The 15,954-nt window shown below is 37.6% G+C and overlaps 3 protein-coding genes across 6 annotated transcripts in view; all 3 read right to left on the bottom strand.

Moving 5' to 3' along the window:
• LOC142341654 (E3 ubiquitin-protein ligase RNF10-like) overlaps positions 1 to 15,954 on the bottom strand; it is a 323,897-nt gene that overhangs the window by 145,245 nt on the left and 162,698 nt on the right. The gene's annotated exons all lie outside the window — the stretch shown is intronic.
• Positions 23 to 6,140, bottom strand: LOC142340958 (uncharacterized). The gene is made up of 2 exons (XM_075391755.1): positions 6,037 to 6,140; positions 23 to 1,596 (listed from the first exon to the last, which is right to left on the bottom strand). The coding sequence occupies exon 2, from the start codon at positions 1,588 to 1,590 to the stop codon at positions 67 to 69; it is 1,524 nt and encodes a 507-aa protein (XP_075247870.1). The 5' UTR covers positions 1,591 to 1,596; positions 6,037 to 6,140; the 3' UTR covers positions 23 to 66.
• Positions 7,436 to 15,954, bottom strand: part of LOC142341652 (uncharacterized) — a 64,502-nt gene continuing 55,983 nt past the window's right edge. For all 3 annotated transcript variants that reach the window (XM_075392766.1, XM_075392768.1, XM_075392767.1), the window contains 2 exons: positions 8,310 to 8,637; positions 7,436 to 8,135 (listed from right to left, as the gene is read on the bottom strand). In XM_075392766.1, the coding sequence (XP_075248881.1) occupies positions 7,523 to 8,135; positions 8,310 to 8,637 (941 nt within the window). In that variant the 3' untranslated portion in view covers positions 7,436 to 7,522. The remainder of the gene's footprint in view (positions 8,136 to 8,309; positions 8,638 to 15,954) is intronic.

Raw genomic sequence — 15,954 nt, 5'->3', positions numbered from 1 at the left:
TGCTCGACTTGACAAAAAAATATTTGACTACATTTTTTATTCAATTTAACAAATTATCCTATCTGCCTAACAGTACAAATCGAAAAGAGTTTCAGAATCATCTAAAGCTAGTCTATAATCAGTGTGTGAAGGAGCAGGTATCAACTCAACATAGCTTCCGGCCAAATTGTGTTCCCCTGAGAAAGATGGCACAGTTGGTAAATGATTAAGATTTGTACCACCGAAAGGCTGCACTAACTTTGCTTTAATTGACTTCGTTTTAGAGGTAATTCGAAGCTCAAATTGAGTTTGATCGTCACGATGTGTTAAATTTGGACATTGTATTTTAGTTCCTGGTGACCCTTCAATTGCAATTACAGTTTGATTACTCCCGAAACAAGAAGCAATCCTTCCCTGAGAAACGTACAACAATTCTTCAGCGCTTAAATCATCAACCAAATTTTTCAAACTTTGCTCCATGCAAAACCTGTGCTGTTCAAGCGTTTTCTCTAATATTTCTAATCGTTCGTTTTCTCTTCGAACTTCTGCCAATTTCTGCTTCACATCTCGAGAATTGGAAAAAGGGCCGCCGCCTTTCCAGATTAAAACTGAGCTATTGAGCTCTTTCTCGATAAGTCCGACTCCGCACAGAACGTTGACAATATCGTACATACGTCGCTTATTTTTGGGATTGAGACATGAAACGATAGTTTTCAAATCTAGCACTCCTTCGGGTGAATCTCTCAGCAATTTCACTAGCTTAACCGACAATTTGTTCACATTCGAGTCACAGAAGAGGGTCTCGTCGGGAATTGAAAGCATGGAGGACACCGATTCCGACGTTTTCACATCGGGACCGGCAGAAATATTTTTACGTTTCGAAACCTGAGATTCATCGCCGGAATTTTCATTCTCGTCTTTAAAGAACTCACACATGTCAAAATCTTCGTCTTCGGTGAGCTTAGATTTTTTTGGTGACGGTTCACAAAACGATTCTCTTCTTTTCCATTCCTTATTTGCATTGGGAATAGGAGAAAGGTAACTTTTCGCAGAACTCAATTCATTAAAACTTTGCTCAATATCGGGATCATACGCATCATATTTTCGAGGAATTTTATGACGTAGGTTGTAACTGGAAGACGTAATAATTTCACATTTGCCCTGGTTGGCCGAACCAGACAAAATTTGGTTGTCTATGGTGGACACGTCTTCTGACTCATAAGGCACAACTGTTTCTTGCAGAACTATTTCTTCATTGTGAAGTCCCATTGTTAAGTCTGACACAACTTCGTCGTGAGCATCACTTAGGGCCTGATTAACTCTGGAATCAGTAGAAAGTTCAGTTGTCGGAATTAGATTAGTTTCTGAGTGGTCTTGTAGTTCGATTTGCGTTTTGTGATTATTGTGAATGGCGAATGTTTCTTGGCGAGATGTAGGAATTGAGACTAACTTTCTTACACTGGAAGTATTAATAAAGGAGTTCGAATTGTTCTGCAACCTTTTAAAAAGACTCCCACTGATAGTTTGAGCAGCTGCAGGTGCCAATAGCTTACTGTGGTTGTTTCTGAGTGGCACCAATACCGGCTGGCCTTTCTTAGATTGCGTCATCATAACTATCTGAAAGAAAACGCATCTTTTTTATCTAACGGAGGTATCTAGCCGACCACTTTCCTGAAGTCGGCATATAGTTTACATAGAACACACTACACTAAAGTAATACACAAAGTAAAAAAAACTATTAGTTGTCCCGTGATAATTAAGAAGACAAATTCATGTAATGCAGCTAGAACGAAAGTCTTCGAGAAAAGACTATTGGACTAAGTATGACGCCCTTCATGAACGGTTCAACGGACAATCTCCGAGCGCTATGCACCACGTGAGTGCGATTTACGTTAGATAACTCGTAAAAACGAAGATTTTGATATCTCTATCAAAAAGCGAAACATTTCAGGTATACTTCAATGTTTGCCGCAAAATGAAAACGAATCACCTCAAAAAACGCACGCAGCAATCAAGAAATTATGCATGAACACATTGATAGAACATAACCTACTAACGACACTAATCGCTCAAACGACCAGCGGAAAGGACGAACAAGTAAAAACTGCTTCAGCATGGTGGCATTAACTAAGGCACTTCAAAACATAACCGACTGACGTGGGAAGAACTGCTCTCGAACGACTAGTAGGAGCTCTAATCATTTGCAACCCGCTTCAGTCGGGGGGGATTGAGTGGGGAAGGATGCAGCCAAAATGGAACTAAGAAACTCACTAGGGCGCTTCAAATAACCTCATTAGAGGTTAATATATGCCACTATCAAGATATAAAGTGAAAAACATAGCCGGAAAATGGCCGGAAAATAGCGGCAGTTGACCCGCTTGACGCATATTGAGATTGAAACAGAAAAAAAATTAAAAAAGATAGAAATTGACAGAATTTTTCCAAGTGTCAACGTAATCTTATTTGGTGTGAAAATTATGCATATTCACTTAATCTTCCGATATTACACTTAATCAGCTTCTAACGTGAAGGCTATTAAGCATATTACTAACGCCAGCTAGCAATAGCTTTAATGAACTTTGATAACCTGATACACTATGACCAGGGCTTTATCGGTTTATCCGGTTCTTTTGATTTTGCACATTTGACATTGACCGTATTCACTACCTTACCTAATTCAATACGCGAAAGAATTTAAAATACATTCAGTTGGAACAGTGGGTGAAATAAGTCAGAAGTCAAGCATGAAAATCGTGACATATGTAAAATAAAAAACGTGATCAAAAGGTAAAGCGAAATAAAGGAGACCACCTAGATAATAGCCACTGAGAGGCTGACGGCGGCTATTAACCAAAAACTTACGAAACTGCTTTCGAAATAGCGCGCGTGATCCAAACATTTCGCGGTTATCAGAACACGTGTTCAAACAAACCTTGACAATCCTTGTTCAAACAAACCTGCTCTCAAAAGAATAAAGAGTCAACAAACCTAAACACCTGTTTTCCTAATGAGATGACAGGGATTTGTATGAATAAGAATGAAGAGTAGACCTGGTAACTATGACTAAATAGAACCAAATAGAAAAACATTTAAGAATCGATAAATATTAATCATTAAGCTGATACAAATTGGTTAATTACTGGTTCATAACAGAAAAACAGCTTTGATTGATAGAAGAAGAACATAGCCAGCAAACTGCCAGAAAATAGCCACTTGGCGCACATTGGGATTGAAACTGATAAAAATTGAGATAGAAATGGAGAGAAATTTCTAAGCCACAAAGTGTTCTTATTTGGTGTGTAAATTCTGCAAATTTTGTTAGATTCCAAAATTACACTTCAATCAACTCAATTACGCTTAAACTGAAGGCTAATAAGCACAATACTAGCGCCAGCTAGCAATCGCGTTAATGAACTTTGATAACCTTATGCACTATGACTTAATGACCAGGCTATATGGGTTTATCCCGTTCCTTTGATTTTGCACCGTTGACATTGACCGTATTCACTACGTTACGTAACTCAAAACGCAAAAGAATTTAAAATCCATTAGGTTGAAACAGTGAGTGAAATAAGTCAAAGTCAAACGTGGAAATGGTGAATTATGTAGAACGAAAAACGTGCGCAAAAGGTAGAGCGAGTTAAAAAAAACCTAGCCCGAAGACTTCCGGAAACGACGCGGAGTACAAAAATGACTACCCGAACGAAAAAAAATCTCATAGCTGATTATGCTAATTAATGTGAAACAATAACAGGCATATAAACAATGGAAAAGTAACTAACAAAATAATTGATAAAGAATCATTGAGAATTGCGGCTCAAAAACAAGCATCTTCAAAACCCTTTCCACACTGCCGACTGACAGAAAAAATCGCCAAAATAGCTCAGAAGAGAAAACAGGAAAAGGAAGAAAAGAAGGACAATAAAAAAATATTTTTCGACAAAAAATTTTAACAAAATTATCCACAAAATGCTAAAATTCTATTTCTCATCAAATATTTGGCAAAGTAATTTTTTTTACTGCTTTTGTTCAGGCACTTATCCAACCAACACCTGGCAAAAACTTATTAAACAAAATATGCAAAGAACAAAAAACGATCCCAGATAATTAAGAATTTGCATCATTTATTTCACTGAAGACTGACCTTCAATAGCTCCTTTTAGGAGCAGAACCTATACAATAGCTCCAAATTTAAGATTAGCACGAAAAACTATAGCCAGAAGCTTAAGCTATGCAAAACCATAAAAAATTTAAAAAAAAGAGAAAAAATCGACCACAAATTGCCTTAACTTACTCAAGTATCTTTAAACCAAATCCAAACCAAGAACAATTGTAGCGAAAGACAACCGAAACCACTAAACCAGCTATTTGAACCACAGAACTCCCCCAAATGCTAAAAAAATAGAAGAATACAAAAACTGCTGAAAAGGCGTAAAACAAGGCAAAATGGTGAAAATAGATCAAATTGAGTATAAAACTTTGATGCAGATGGTCAACATGCAAAAACCTACGACAAAAATGGAGTTTAAAAAAACTGCTTTAAAATATCGCAATGAAAATGCCGAAAAATTTCCTCGCTTAACGAAAACTTTTTACACCTAGTTTTATAGCTCTCTCTCAAAGATATAGCATGAACAGAAAACCACTCCTCTCGGCTCTTTAGCAAAATAACCTAAACCTTTTTTCACGCAATTCACTTGCTGTTTCAAATACACCAACAAAATTGCCGATAAAAAAGACGCTCCACCAATAATCCCCTTCGCGTCATAAAAAGAGGAGCCTGCTTATATAATAGTTGTTGAGAGGCTGACGGCGGCTATTTGAAGTTGCACCAATTTAGGGGCTAGTATCAGTATCAAACAGCATTAGAGATGATACCTAAGACTTAAAAAAACAGATCAAGTACCAGGCATCTAATATTGGGCTTTATAGGTCAATTCCATCTCTATTTAGGATTTCGTTTTTCGGTATTGACTCGGTTCCGTTTAAATTCATCAATCTGCAGAGCAACTCCTGATTAAAGCACTTTCAGCTGAATGAAGGAAGAATGAAAACACCCCAGAAAAGTCAACAAGATTATACGAAAATGTTGACAAGCTGTGAACTAAGGTTAAGCGGAATAAAATTTTAATCGAAGAAAAAAACAGGCCCACTTTTATAGCCGGTTGAGATGAGCGCGGATGCAAATTTCTCACAAACGACCGGCGAGCGATTCGCTTTGTCAGTGGCTAGCTTTAGTTTAATTGAAGGGGCGTGAGGTGAGCGCAGCGTGGGTGCATCGCAGCAGTGGAACGGGATCTTTGGCTGCACGACTCCCTTAAGGCCTGAACGATGTGCAGGATTGGGGAAAGGGAGAGGGGCTAATGTGAAGGGTGTGGGGTGGGCGTGTGGGATCAATTTCTAAGAACAGCCCTTCACACCATAAGTATTCCTCTCCAAAACAGTTGATGTGAATCGCATACATGGAAACAAGTGAGCTGAGAGCCTCTGAGAGAAATTGATGACCACTAGGCGCTACCTCTTTATCCTGTTCCTGAGGACGAAAATTCAAATGGGTCAGACGGAAAACCCGCCAAGAGAAAAATCGCATGAAAAAGGCCATCAAGATTAATGGCTAAACTTTGTGTGAGAGCAATTAAAAATCATTTCCTAAAAAGTTCAATTCAATTATTTATGATAAAACGTTTCTACTATAATTCAGCGTTGATGAGGGTAATAGATGATGACATCATATCACATAACAGCAGCTAAAGTGCGCTATCAACAAAAGAGTAAGGAAAGAGAGATAGTGTGTGAGACAAAACGTTGAAGAGAAAGAGAAGGAAACAAACCCCAACCGAGAAAAAAATGCAGATTTCGCAGTGAGAATGTTCCAAACCATTTTTTGTCTCTGGAGTGTCATGTAACCCATCTTCAATACTTAAAACATTTCGTTGGCCAGTAAAATGCGTAAACTTCAGTAAGAATAAGATCAATAAGGGGAGGGAAAAAACATAAAAAAATTTTAAAAACAATTGCAAATATTAAGAAAATCTTCCTAAAATTTGTGATATTAACCTTTTCAATGTCCCAAGAGACTATGCAGCATCCCTATTTCAAGCCTGAAGTAGTTTCGCTGGTTCATAAGTATCCATAAACATTCCATTAAATCTGAAAACTATACAGCAGCTTATTATCAAACCTTTCAGATCCCTCGGCCCCTGGTGCTGGAAAGAAACCAAAAATATTCAAAAACTTAAATTGCAACTATTTTTTTTCAAAAATGCTTAAATTCGTGATATTAAAATCTTGACAAACATTCCATTACATCTAGAAAATAAGCAGCAACCTATTATCAGAACCTGGAGGTGGTTCCTTCGATCTCGAGGCTAGAAAAACCTAAAAAATGACAAAAAAGAATTTTAAAAAAACTTGATAAAACATTGCTAAAAATTGTGATATTAAACAGTTGACAACTAATCCATGGCCGCAAATAAAATTCCATTAACTTATTATTAAAACCTATCGGAGCTTTTCTAACCCCTGAGGTTGAAAAACCCTGAATAATGACAATAATTGTCAAAAAAAATTTAAAAAAATTGCAAGTTTTATCAAAAAATGCTGAAATTCGTGATATTAAAATGTTGAAAACCATTCCATTAACACTAAAAAATATGAAGTAACCTATTATCAAACCCTAGAGGAGGTTCCTTGACGCCTATAGCTGAAAAAACTTAAAAAATTAGTATAAATTTGCGTGCTTTAGTCTGGATTACCAAAACATAAAGCTCTTAAATGGTCATAAAAAGTACTTATATCTTGCAAAAGACCTTAATCAACTTCAAGCCTCAGTTTTAGACTGCTCCAAAAAAATTGAAAAAAGGAAAAATTGCAACACTTTGGGCTCAAAAACTCCTAAAAATGACCTTTTAACCTTATACTACGGTCTTCCCAGTAGCTTAACCTCACAAAGGACTTGAAGGGCTACTAAACACAGCTAAGGATCTCCAATAAAACTTAATACCCGCTGGGCGCTTCCTGTTTATCCCGTTTTAAAGGACGAAAAGTCAAATGGCTCAGACGAAAAATCGGTCCAGCGAAAAATCGCATAAAAAACACCAACAGGACTAATATAATTGCTACAAACTATCTAAATCTCGCAGATACAACAAAGCTAACCAACAAAAAAATGGTTAAAATAGTTAAGTCCAGGAAAGACAAGGAACCAAAGAGCCGTTCAGTGAGAAACAAAACAAAGCATCAGACAGAAGTCCCTAATGCAGTTGATAAATTGACAACTTTTACTCACTTCTAATTCATAAGCTGGAAAAATAAGTGCTTGAATTCAGTAATTTAATCTAATTTGATGTATTCAAACCAATGCATAAATTCATAATTGTCCAGAAAAAAGTTGTGGTAAACAAAATTAGGCAGCAAGCAAGGTATTATTTTGTTTAAAGGATGCGGAGAAAGCGTCTTTACAGAGAGGATCTGATAACAGAAGTCCTGTTACAAAACGCAGCTTATTTTACACTTGCAATAATGCGCTCAAAATCAAACACATTTACTTAAACTCCATGTTTTTCACGTTCAAGCAACAATCAGCCGAAGACATGCACAAACAATTCTGACTCCAAGACAACCCCTCCAGTGATCCGTTCGCCACTTTCTTGCAGAACACGATACTCTTCGGCCGATCCACAAACTCCCAGGTGTCCTCGGAGCTCGAGTCACAAATAACGTCAGCTTCCGAGAGACAGAACACGAGCAGGTAGCCATTCTGAGTGACGACAGCAAGGTGCGAGCCATCTGACTGAAGGCAAGTGTACGTCAACGTGTGCCAATCTCGCAAAAAAGCAGTTGACAGCAGAATTACAAGTTCAAAGTCAATATCTGCTTTTACCACATTGACAACATCGACCTTCAAAGTTTTAAGAGATTCGGAAACATCATTTGGCTTTTTCGCTTGTTGCACCGATTCTTCATAATTTGAGGCTTTCTGGTGAAACGATTCTGTAACTTTATAGATGCGAATAGATCTATCGTCCGAGCAGGAGGCCATGAAGCTGGTAAACGTTATCAATGTTCCATCACAGCTTTTCAAACAGCGATTCCCTTTAAACCTTTCCGTAACTGATTCGTTTAGAAGTTTCCAATCGAGACACGTGACAGCGTATCTGAAAAAAAACAACGAAATCGCATTGTACACACTTTATTTGTCGAATAAAATGTTTTGATGCCATATAATCTTACAAAAGCAGTACTGTGATTAATTTTACAAAGCTGCAAGAGCTACAGCCGCAGCATTAGTAGGTAACCTCAGCCTTTTTGCGCATTCTACTATCACTCACCTGTGTCCAGTTAGAACGTAAACAGGGCATGATACAGGCTTCTCTTCATCTTCTTCATCTATACTATGCACAACATCTTCACTTCGATTCCTCCTTTCCCCTCCATCCACATCACTTCCTCCGTCGCCACTTTCACTCCATCTTTTTGCAGCTTCCACCTCCCAGTTAAGAGACCACACCCGGACTTGCTGGTCCTCAGAACAGGTGAGGAAATGATTGGGCAAAATGGAAAGGCCCTCGTCACCAATAGGTGTCCATGCACAAGACCATACTTCGGCAAAGTGACCCAAAGAACCGAAACTGTCGTTTGACTCAATGGGATGATGAGCTGAAATTTTATACAGACAGATACTTCTCAATTTCAGACAGATACGTCTGTCTTTATGCAGACAGATACGTTGAAAAACTCGCAATTTAACAATTGTCATGCCAAAAATATAAGCGGACTGAGTTTCAGAGGCTTTTACAATACCTCGGAGCAAGGAAAAACGCAGATATTTATTATCAAAATCTAAGCAAATTAAACATAACCGACTAACGTCGGGCGAATTGCTCTCAAACGACCGGCGAGCGGTTGGCTTGGTCAGTAGCTAGCCACGGGGGGGGGGGGGGGGTGCACCGGGGGCTGATGGGGGCAGCACTGGGTGGGGGGGGGGGGGGGCAAAAGCGCGGTGGGGGGGGGGGGGTGGAGCCAATAGTGCGGGTGGGGGGTCAACAAAGGGGGGGGGGGGTGTCAACCTCTAAGAACCGCCCCTCACACCTTAAGTATAAGTATAAGTCTCCAAGACAGTTTGAGCTGAAACAGACCTGAAAGGCTCTAAGAGCACATAATGCCCGCTGGGCGCTACCTGTTTATCCCGTTTTTGAGGACGAAAAGTCAAAAGCGTCAGACGAAAAATTGGTCAAGCGAAAAATCGCATAAAAAAAAGACCGACAGGACTAATATAATTGCTACAAACTTCGTTTGAGAGCAATTATAATTAAAACATAACCGACTAGCGTCGGGCGATTCGCTCTCAAACGACCGGCGAGCGAATCGCTTCGGTAGTATCCAGCTGGGGCTCAGACATGCAAGCATTGGGAGGGGAGTCAACTGATTGGGGGGAGGGGGGTTGGTTAGGAGGGCTGGACGCGAAGGAGTCCAAACCTCGCGGTGAGGTGGAGGAGGGTGGGCTGGGGGAGAGGGGAGTGGGAGAGGGAGGGGGAAAGGGGGTCAAACTTTCAAGACTAGGCGTAAGGATCTAAGAGAATTTAATGCCCTCTGAGCGTTACCTGTTGTAATTTCATGCCTTGAACAATTAACTCAGTGTGATTAAATTGTGATCAGTGGTGTGATAGCGTAAAAATTTGTTCATATTAGTTTTGTTTTCGTTTGAATAACTTTTTGAAGAATACTCTCTGACACCGAGTATCATACTTCTAAGTATATGTTAGGGTACAGTTCTGGTAAGCCTAAGGCAATTAGAGCTCGAATTGCCGAAGGCTTCCCAGAACTATACTCTAACTTATTTAGACCCCAATTTCGCTGTTCAAAACTCAGAGAATTCAATTAAAATTTAGGATCTATTCTGACTCAACCCCCCCCCCCAGTGTTTTATGACCCCCCAGTTACAAATTATATGTTGTTATATAGCACGTTACTATGTAAGAAAATAGCACGTGCGTCTGGGGGTCATAAACAATTTATGTTCACTAAGCTGGGGGGCCGAAACAGAATAGATCCAAAATTTATAGTAACATTGCGATTCTCATGCTGCGAATCAATCCAACAATTGAATAATCGTTCAACCCAAATTTTTTTTTTCTGAATTCCTTGATATTATTTTAGGAGCGAATGGCTCAAAGAGGTCGTCAGCCGGCTCTGTTGTGTCACTCTCATTGGCACTTTTTATGGTTTTTTTTTAAGAAAAATGAACAATTTAAAAAAATTTTTTTCTTTATATTGACTCAATTATAGACCGTAAAAAAGTCCTCTTTGCCGAAGTTGTTATATTAAGTGCCTGTGTCAATTATCTCCTTTAATTAACTTTGAAAAGTGTATGCTTTGTCTCATGAGAAAAAATTGGGCTTCCAATAAAGTTTCCAAGAAACGAGCCTCAAGGCTTCCAAGAATTTTTTCCAAGAAGTTTGCTCTGTTGATTGCCCATTTTATACCATTTTTTTAAGGTTGAACTCTCCGAGACAAGTGTGAAAATTGAGCGAAAAACTGATTAAGTTCAAAGTCTAGTGTGATAAGAAACGTGAAATCTAGAAAAAAGTGGGACGCTTGAAAAAGTACAAAATAATGAGTTCTTGCTTGATCAACTTTCAAAATTAGTGAGCAAGCCTAACTTTATTGTTAATTTACTGTTAAGAGAGGATACAGTGATTAGCTGGAACAACAATAAGGTTTAGACTAGGTAACTAAGACTAATTAGAACTAAAATTTGATTTAATTGAACCATTTCCTTATGAGAAGCACATTAAGCTGATACAAAAAAAGGTCAACAAAACAAATTCAGAGACCAACTTCAACCAAAACTCCGAGCATGACAAAAACTATAAAGAAAACAAACTGCTACAAAGCGCTTCAAAAAACAATAACAGAAATATCTCAAAGTGCATATAAAAGTCTAAAATTTGCTTCAAATTGTCCACAAAACTTTCGAAACAATTACTGGTTAATATAACTGAGAAAAACAGCTTTGATTTAAAAAACTAGAGCTAAAGACTACTTTCAAAATGCCTCATGCATGTTATCAAAAAATTGCTCTCATCAGAAAACTTAATCGAAGCAACCTTCTGGCTCTCAGAATAATGAACCAAAAAACCTAAACGCCTGTTTTCACGTACAACATTCAACTTTACATCCTGTGAGCATAGAAGTCACCGACCGATTAAAAATCAGAGAAAAGAACGAATACGACCCTATGTCGTTTTCACAAAACAGCTCATGATTCAATTAACTAGTATCTACCCAAAGAAAGAATTAAAGCAGAGAAAGACCATCTTAATTTAAAAAAATTAATAAAAAGATAAAGTAAGCAGCAAATTAACCTAAGAAACAGAGAAAAATTTATTTCATTTTTCATGTAGTACAAGTACACATGGCAAGCTATAATACACTCACAAATAACTCGTTTTCTTGAAAAAGAAAAAAAACAGCGAAAAAATTGAAAACTTTCTTTTGAATTTTGTCAAATTTTATAAAGCACTTCTTCAAAAAATTGACTAACGTCGTAACAAAAAATGAAGACTCTAAGAAAACTTAATGATCTCCGGGCTTTACTAAATTCTCCACTTTTTAAGGACAAAAAGATAAAGAGGCAAGCGAAAATCGAACTGAAAAGACAGGTCTAATATATTTCCTAGAATTTTTGTTTGAGAGCAAACCAACACTTTTTTTTCGTTTCTTCAAATTAGTTCAAAACTTTGTCAGACTTTAATCCCTCCCTTACTTCGGTTTTTGCTTGCTCATTTATAAAAAATAAACTGACTAACGTCAGAGAAATTGCTCTCAAACGACAGGCGGCGCTATACAATTCAGGGCTGTAGCTCAGATAATTTTTTAATGATGATGAAGAATATTATCCAACGGAAAATTTTTTATAGGTGCAAAAAGTCTGACTCGGAAGGGATTCGTACCCCTGACCTCAAAATTTCAGTACCCCTTCCTCTGATTCGTACCCCTTCCTCTGTCGACAGAAACAGCAATCACTCGGCTACCAGGCCCTGGTGATTTCCTGTGACACAATAGCTTGCATTATAGCAACAAACCTTATTTCCAAGCGAGAGCAATTCAGAACACCCTGAAAAATATGTTTACAACAATTGCCTCAGAGCAATTTAAAAATCGCCGTAAGAATTCCGGGAAGACTCAAAGACAAAATTGAACTGAAAACTTGCAAAATTGAATTAGTTCTTTATATAAAAAAGAGCAAATTAAATCAAAAACCTTTCTCTTAGGTAACGTTAAGGAATCTCTCAAAACGCTCGCAAAACAAGAGGCAATCCGTAATCGCGCCATCAATAAAAAATTTGCAGAGAAACAGATAAAACAGATAAAACCGACTAACGTCCGACGAAAAACAAACGACCGGCGAGCGGTTGGTTCGTCAGTACCTAGCCGCGGTTTAATGATGCTAGCTTTAGCCTGATTGAAAGGCGTTAGGAGAGCGCAGGCAGCGGAGGGCGGGGGTGCGCCGATGGAGGGATGGGCGCTTACGGGTGGGGGCAACGATGGAAGGGTGGTCTGCTGACGGGCCATTACGGCCTGAACGATGAGCAGGGGGTTGTGATGGGGGGTGGGGGGGGGGGGGGGGTGGGGGGTCAGTTTTTAAGAACCGCCCGTCACACCGTAAATATAAGTCTGCAAAACAGTTTTGTGTGAATCGCATCTAAGAGCGCTTAATGCCCCCTGGGCGCTACCTGTTTTTGAGGACGAAAAGTCAAATGGGTCATATAAAAAATCAGTCAAGCAAATAATCGCATTAAAAAAGACCAACAGGACTAATATAATGGCTACAAACTTCGTTTGAGAGCAATTAACTAGTTAACAATTTTCTCCATTCTGGTCATACTTTGTCACGCCCCTATTTCGTGCCTTATAGTTACGTGATGAATTCCCTTAAAATTTTCATATAAAGTGCTATAGATAAGTTCAAAATCAGATAGTTTTCAAGGCCAAATCTAGCCCGTATTTCCAACTAGGCCTGTAACCTGTAATTTCTTTATGTTTGAAACATCCGCCGATTGACAGATAAACATATTACCAAACCAAGAGCCTCAATATTGACATGTTCCTTGAAGATGAATTAATATAATTGACTAATAAAGTCAAGAGAAAATATTTACTTGGTGAAGTAACTATGCTGATAAAAATAGGTGTTCATACGGAAGTTGCATATGTACCAATCTAACATCAAGAAACGTACAAAACCCGGAAATTGCCCAAATTGAAGATCAGTAAAAATTTGCGAAGTACCAATACAACTTGAGGTACAAATCTGCGGAACCTACGATCACCAGAACAACGGAGAACCAGCCTGATAATCACTTGATAGCAAAAAAGTTACTTTTTATTCTGCCTTTGAAAACCTTTACAACTCCGATATTATAATTAAAGATTGAACTGCAAAATATTTATTAAAACGTAAAGTTATAATAGACTCTAACAGAATATGAATAAAGCAGCGGAAAGCTAGTAAAATACAAGTCAACTAGTGGACATATCACGCATTCGAACCGCTCAACAAAAGGCTATTACAAGCTAATTGTATTGAAATTATATCCGCTAGAATCGCAATATAAAACAACCATAATTAGTCTTTGTAAAACGGCGATTATTCTTGTTAATTACACCGATTATTCACCTCCAAAACAGCGCGATAACAAGTCAAAAACATAGTGCGTAACATGGTGAAAACATGGAGTTTCTGTTCAAATGGTAACTATTTCCCTATTTAACCGAAATTCCGATTAATTATTTGACAAATTTGACAATTTCTATTAATTGACTCTTTCCTTAACTTCTGCTACATGATTACCTAAAGAAGCTTCAGACAACATCCAGCACATCAATTGCAAGCCAGATGACAATGCAACAAAGTGACAGAAAAGAGAATGGTTGGAAACTGTGTTTGTGTCTTTGGGGAATAAAAACAACTAGAGTTCAAAAGTGTTTGAGTGGACAATAACTGGACCAAACTCAACCACAACTGCTTCAATGGACAAAAACAACAGAGGGTACTTAGAAAGATGGACATTAGGAGTAAATAAATTTGGAAAGTTAACTTTGGTTCTTTATTTTGTCAATTTATAAAGAACACATTCTCCCAGCTATGAATAATTGCCGTGCTTCCCCCAATTCTATTGAACATATAATATGAACTACACACAGAAGTTCTAAAGCTCAGATAAAAACCGCTTTCTCATCGTCAGTTCAAAAAATTCTAAATCAAAAGGTGCGAAAATTTGGTCTTATCAGAAAGAAACTTAACTTCAAATTAACAGTTATATTATCCTTGATAACATCATCAAAGATAACCTCGGAATGATCTATTTTACTGCAACCATAGTTTGAACCTAGATTAACAAAGGGCAAACCAAAATAATTAAATCAGCTCCGGAGGTTAATGAATCAAACAGCGGCCTCGGCCATTATACTGTTGCCTATCTGAGTACAGTCTCCACAAGGCCTGAGCGGTCGTGGTCCCACAAACATTCCTAGACTAAGGGGCACTCTTAGTTTGAGAGCAATTAACAAATTGACAATTTTCTCGATTCTGGTCATACTTCACAGTAAAAAAAAGTTTGATATCGACAAAACACAAATCACTAGCTAATTAAAAGTTGAATTGAGCAATACGCAACCCCTCAACTGCCAATGAATAAAAAAACAAACCCTTGACCAAAAAACTAAAATATAACTAACATCAGCAAATTACCTGAAAACCCAAAATCTGCATAAAACTCAATTTAATACTAACCACCCTGAGCTTCACATTACTATAATCGATTCAAACCTCTTAAAATATTTAAAAAATATTTCATCAAAGTTTACAACAGAAACTGATTATTTTTTTTTAAAAAAAGACGCATATCCAATATTCTTCGAGAAGCAAAAAGACAGAGCAAAATACCATCCCAACTCATTGATTTGTAAAAAAGAGTGCCTAAATAATAGCTTTTCAGAAGCTGACATCGTCAAAAAAACTAATTGTAAAACCTCAATTAGGACTTTTGCTGCTTTGTTCATTTCAGAGAATCACTTCTCTTTACTGAAAATTTCCCAATTGCAAATGAAAAATGCCACCATGAACTAATTCAGAGGAAAATATTTAAATGAGGATATCTTTGAGGATACTTTAGTATTTTCTAGGGCAGTTTTCGTTACTTTATACTTTGATCATCATTTGACGGGTTAGAACATACCCGTCTTGAGCTCTTTTTCATAAAACAAAATGGCAACAAAATTATTTGACATGTTGTAAAAAAAATTATCACGTCTCTACCGCGATCAGACATTGAAATCTATTGCAAATATCAGAATTCCGGAAAATCTCGTCCAAAAACAATCCTTTCAAAGAACGACCACTTACTAGAGCCGCTAACTAAAACCAAATAAAATCTATTTAAAGTCAAATGTTGAACATTAAAATCAATGGAGCTAAAAATTTACAAATTTCAATTCGTTTATTATATAAAACAATAGCAAGTAAAACTTTAGGAAGTAAAAAAACCTTAATTAATTAATAAGGAAAGATTCAGATAACACAAGGCACGCCGTAATAGTCTCGCCAATATCAGAAAAATCGAAAAACTGCAAGAAATTGACAAAGTTTCCAGATTTCCCGGTTTTCTGTAATATTTCCTGGAAAATTGGCAAAATAAAATAGAAAAAAATCAGCAAATTAGCTCAAAATAAAAAAAAACAGACTAACGTTGGATGAATTTCTCTCGAACGACAGGTGGGAAGCAATTGAATTCAGGGGTGTAGCTGTGTAGCTTAGAAAACTTCTTCGGGTGAAAAACTCCAACCTCATAGGGGTTCGAACCCGCGCCCTCCTGGATAGCCGTCTGACATCTTAACCACTAAGCTAATCCCTTTTATGTTAGATTGAAATTATTACTTAAGCCAATTCAAACCTCTAAACGGATAAAATAG

The sequence above is a fragment of the Convolutriloba macropyga genome, chromosome 6 (genome assembly GCF_964194025.1).
Source record: "Convolutriloba macropyga chromosome 6, txConMacr16.3, whole genome shotgun sequence".
NCBI lineage: Eukaryota > Metazoa > Xenacoelomorpha > Acoela > Convolutidae > Convolutriloba > Convolutriloba macropyga.
The sequence above is the reverse complement of the archived record's forward strand: the minus strand, read 5'-3'. Positions and strand labels throughout refer to the sequence as shown.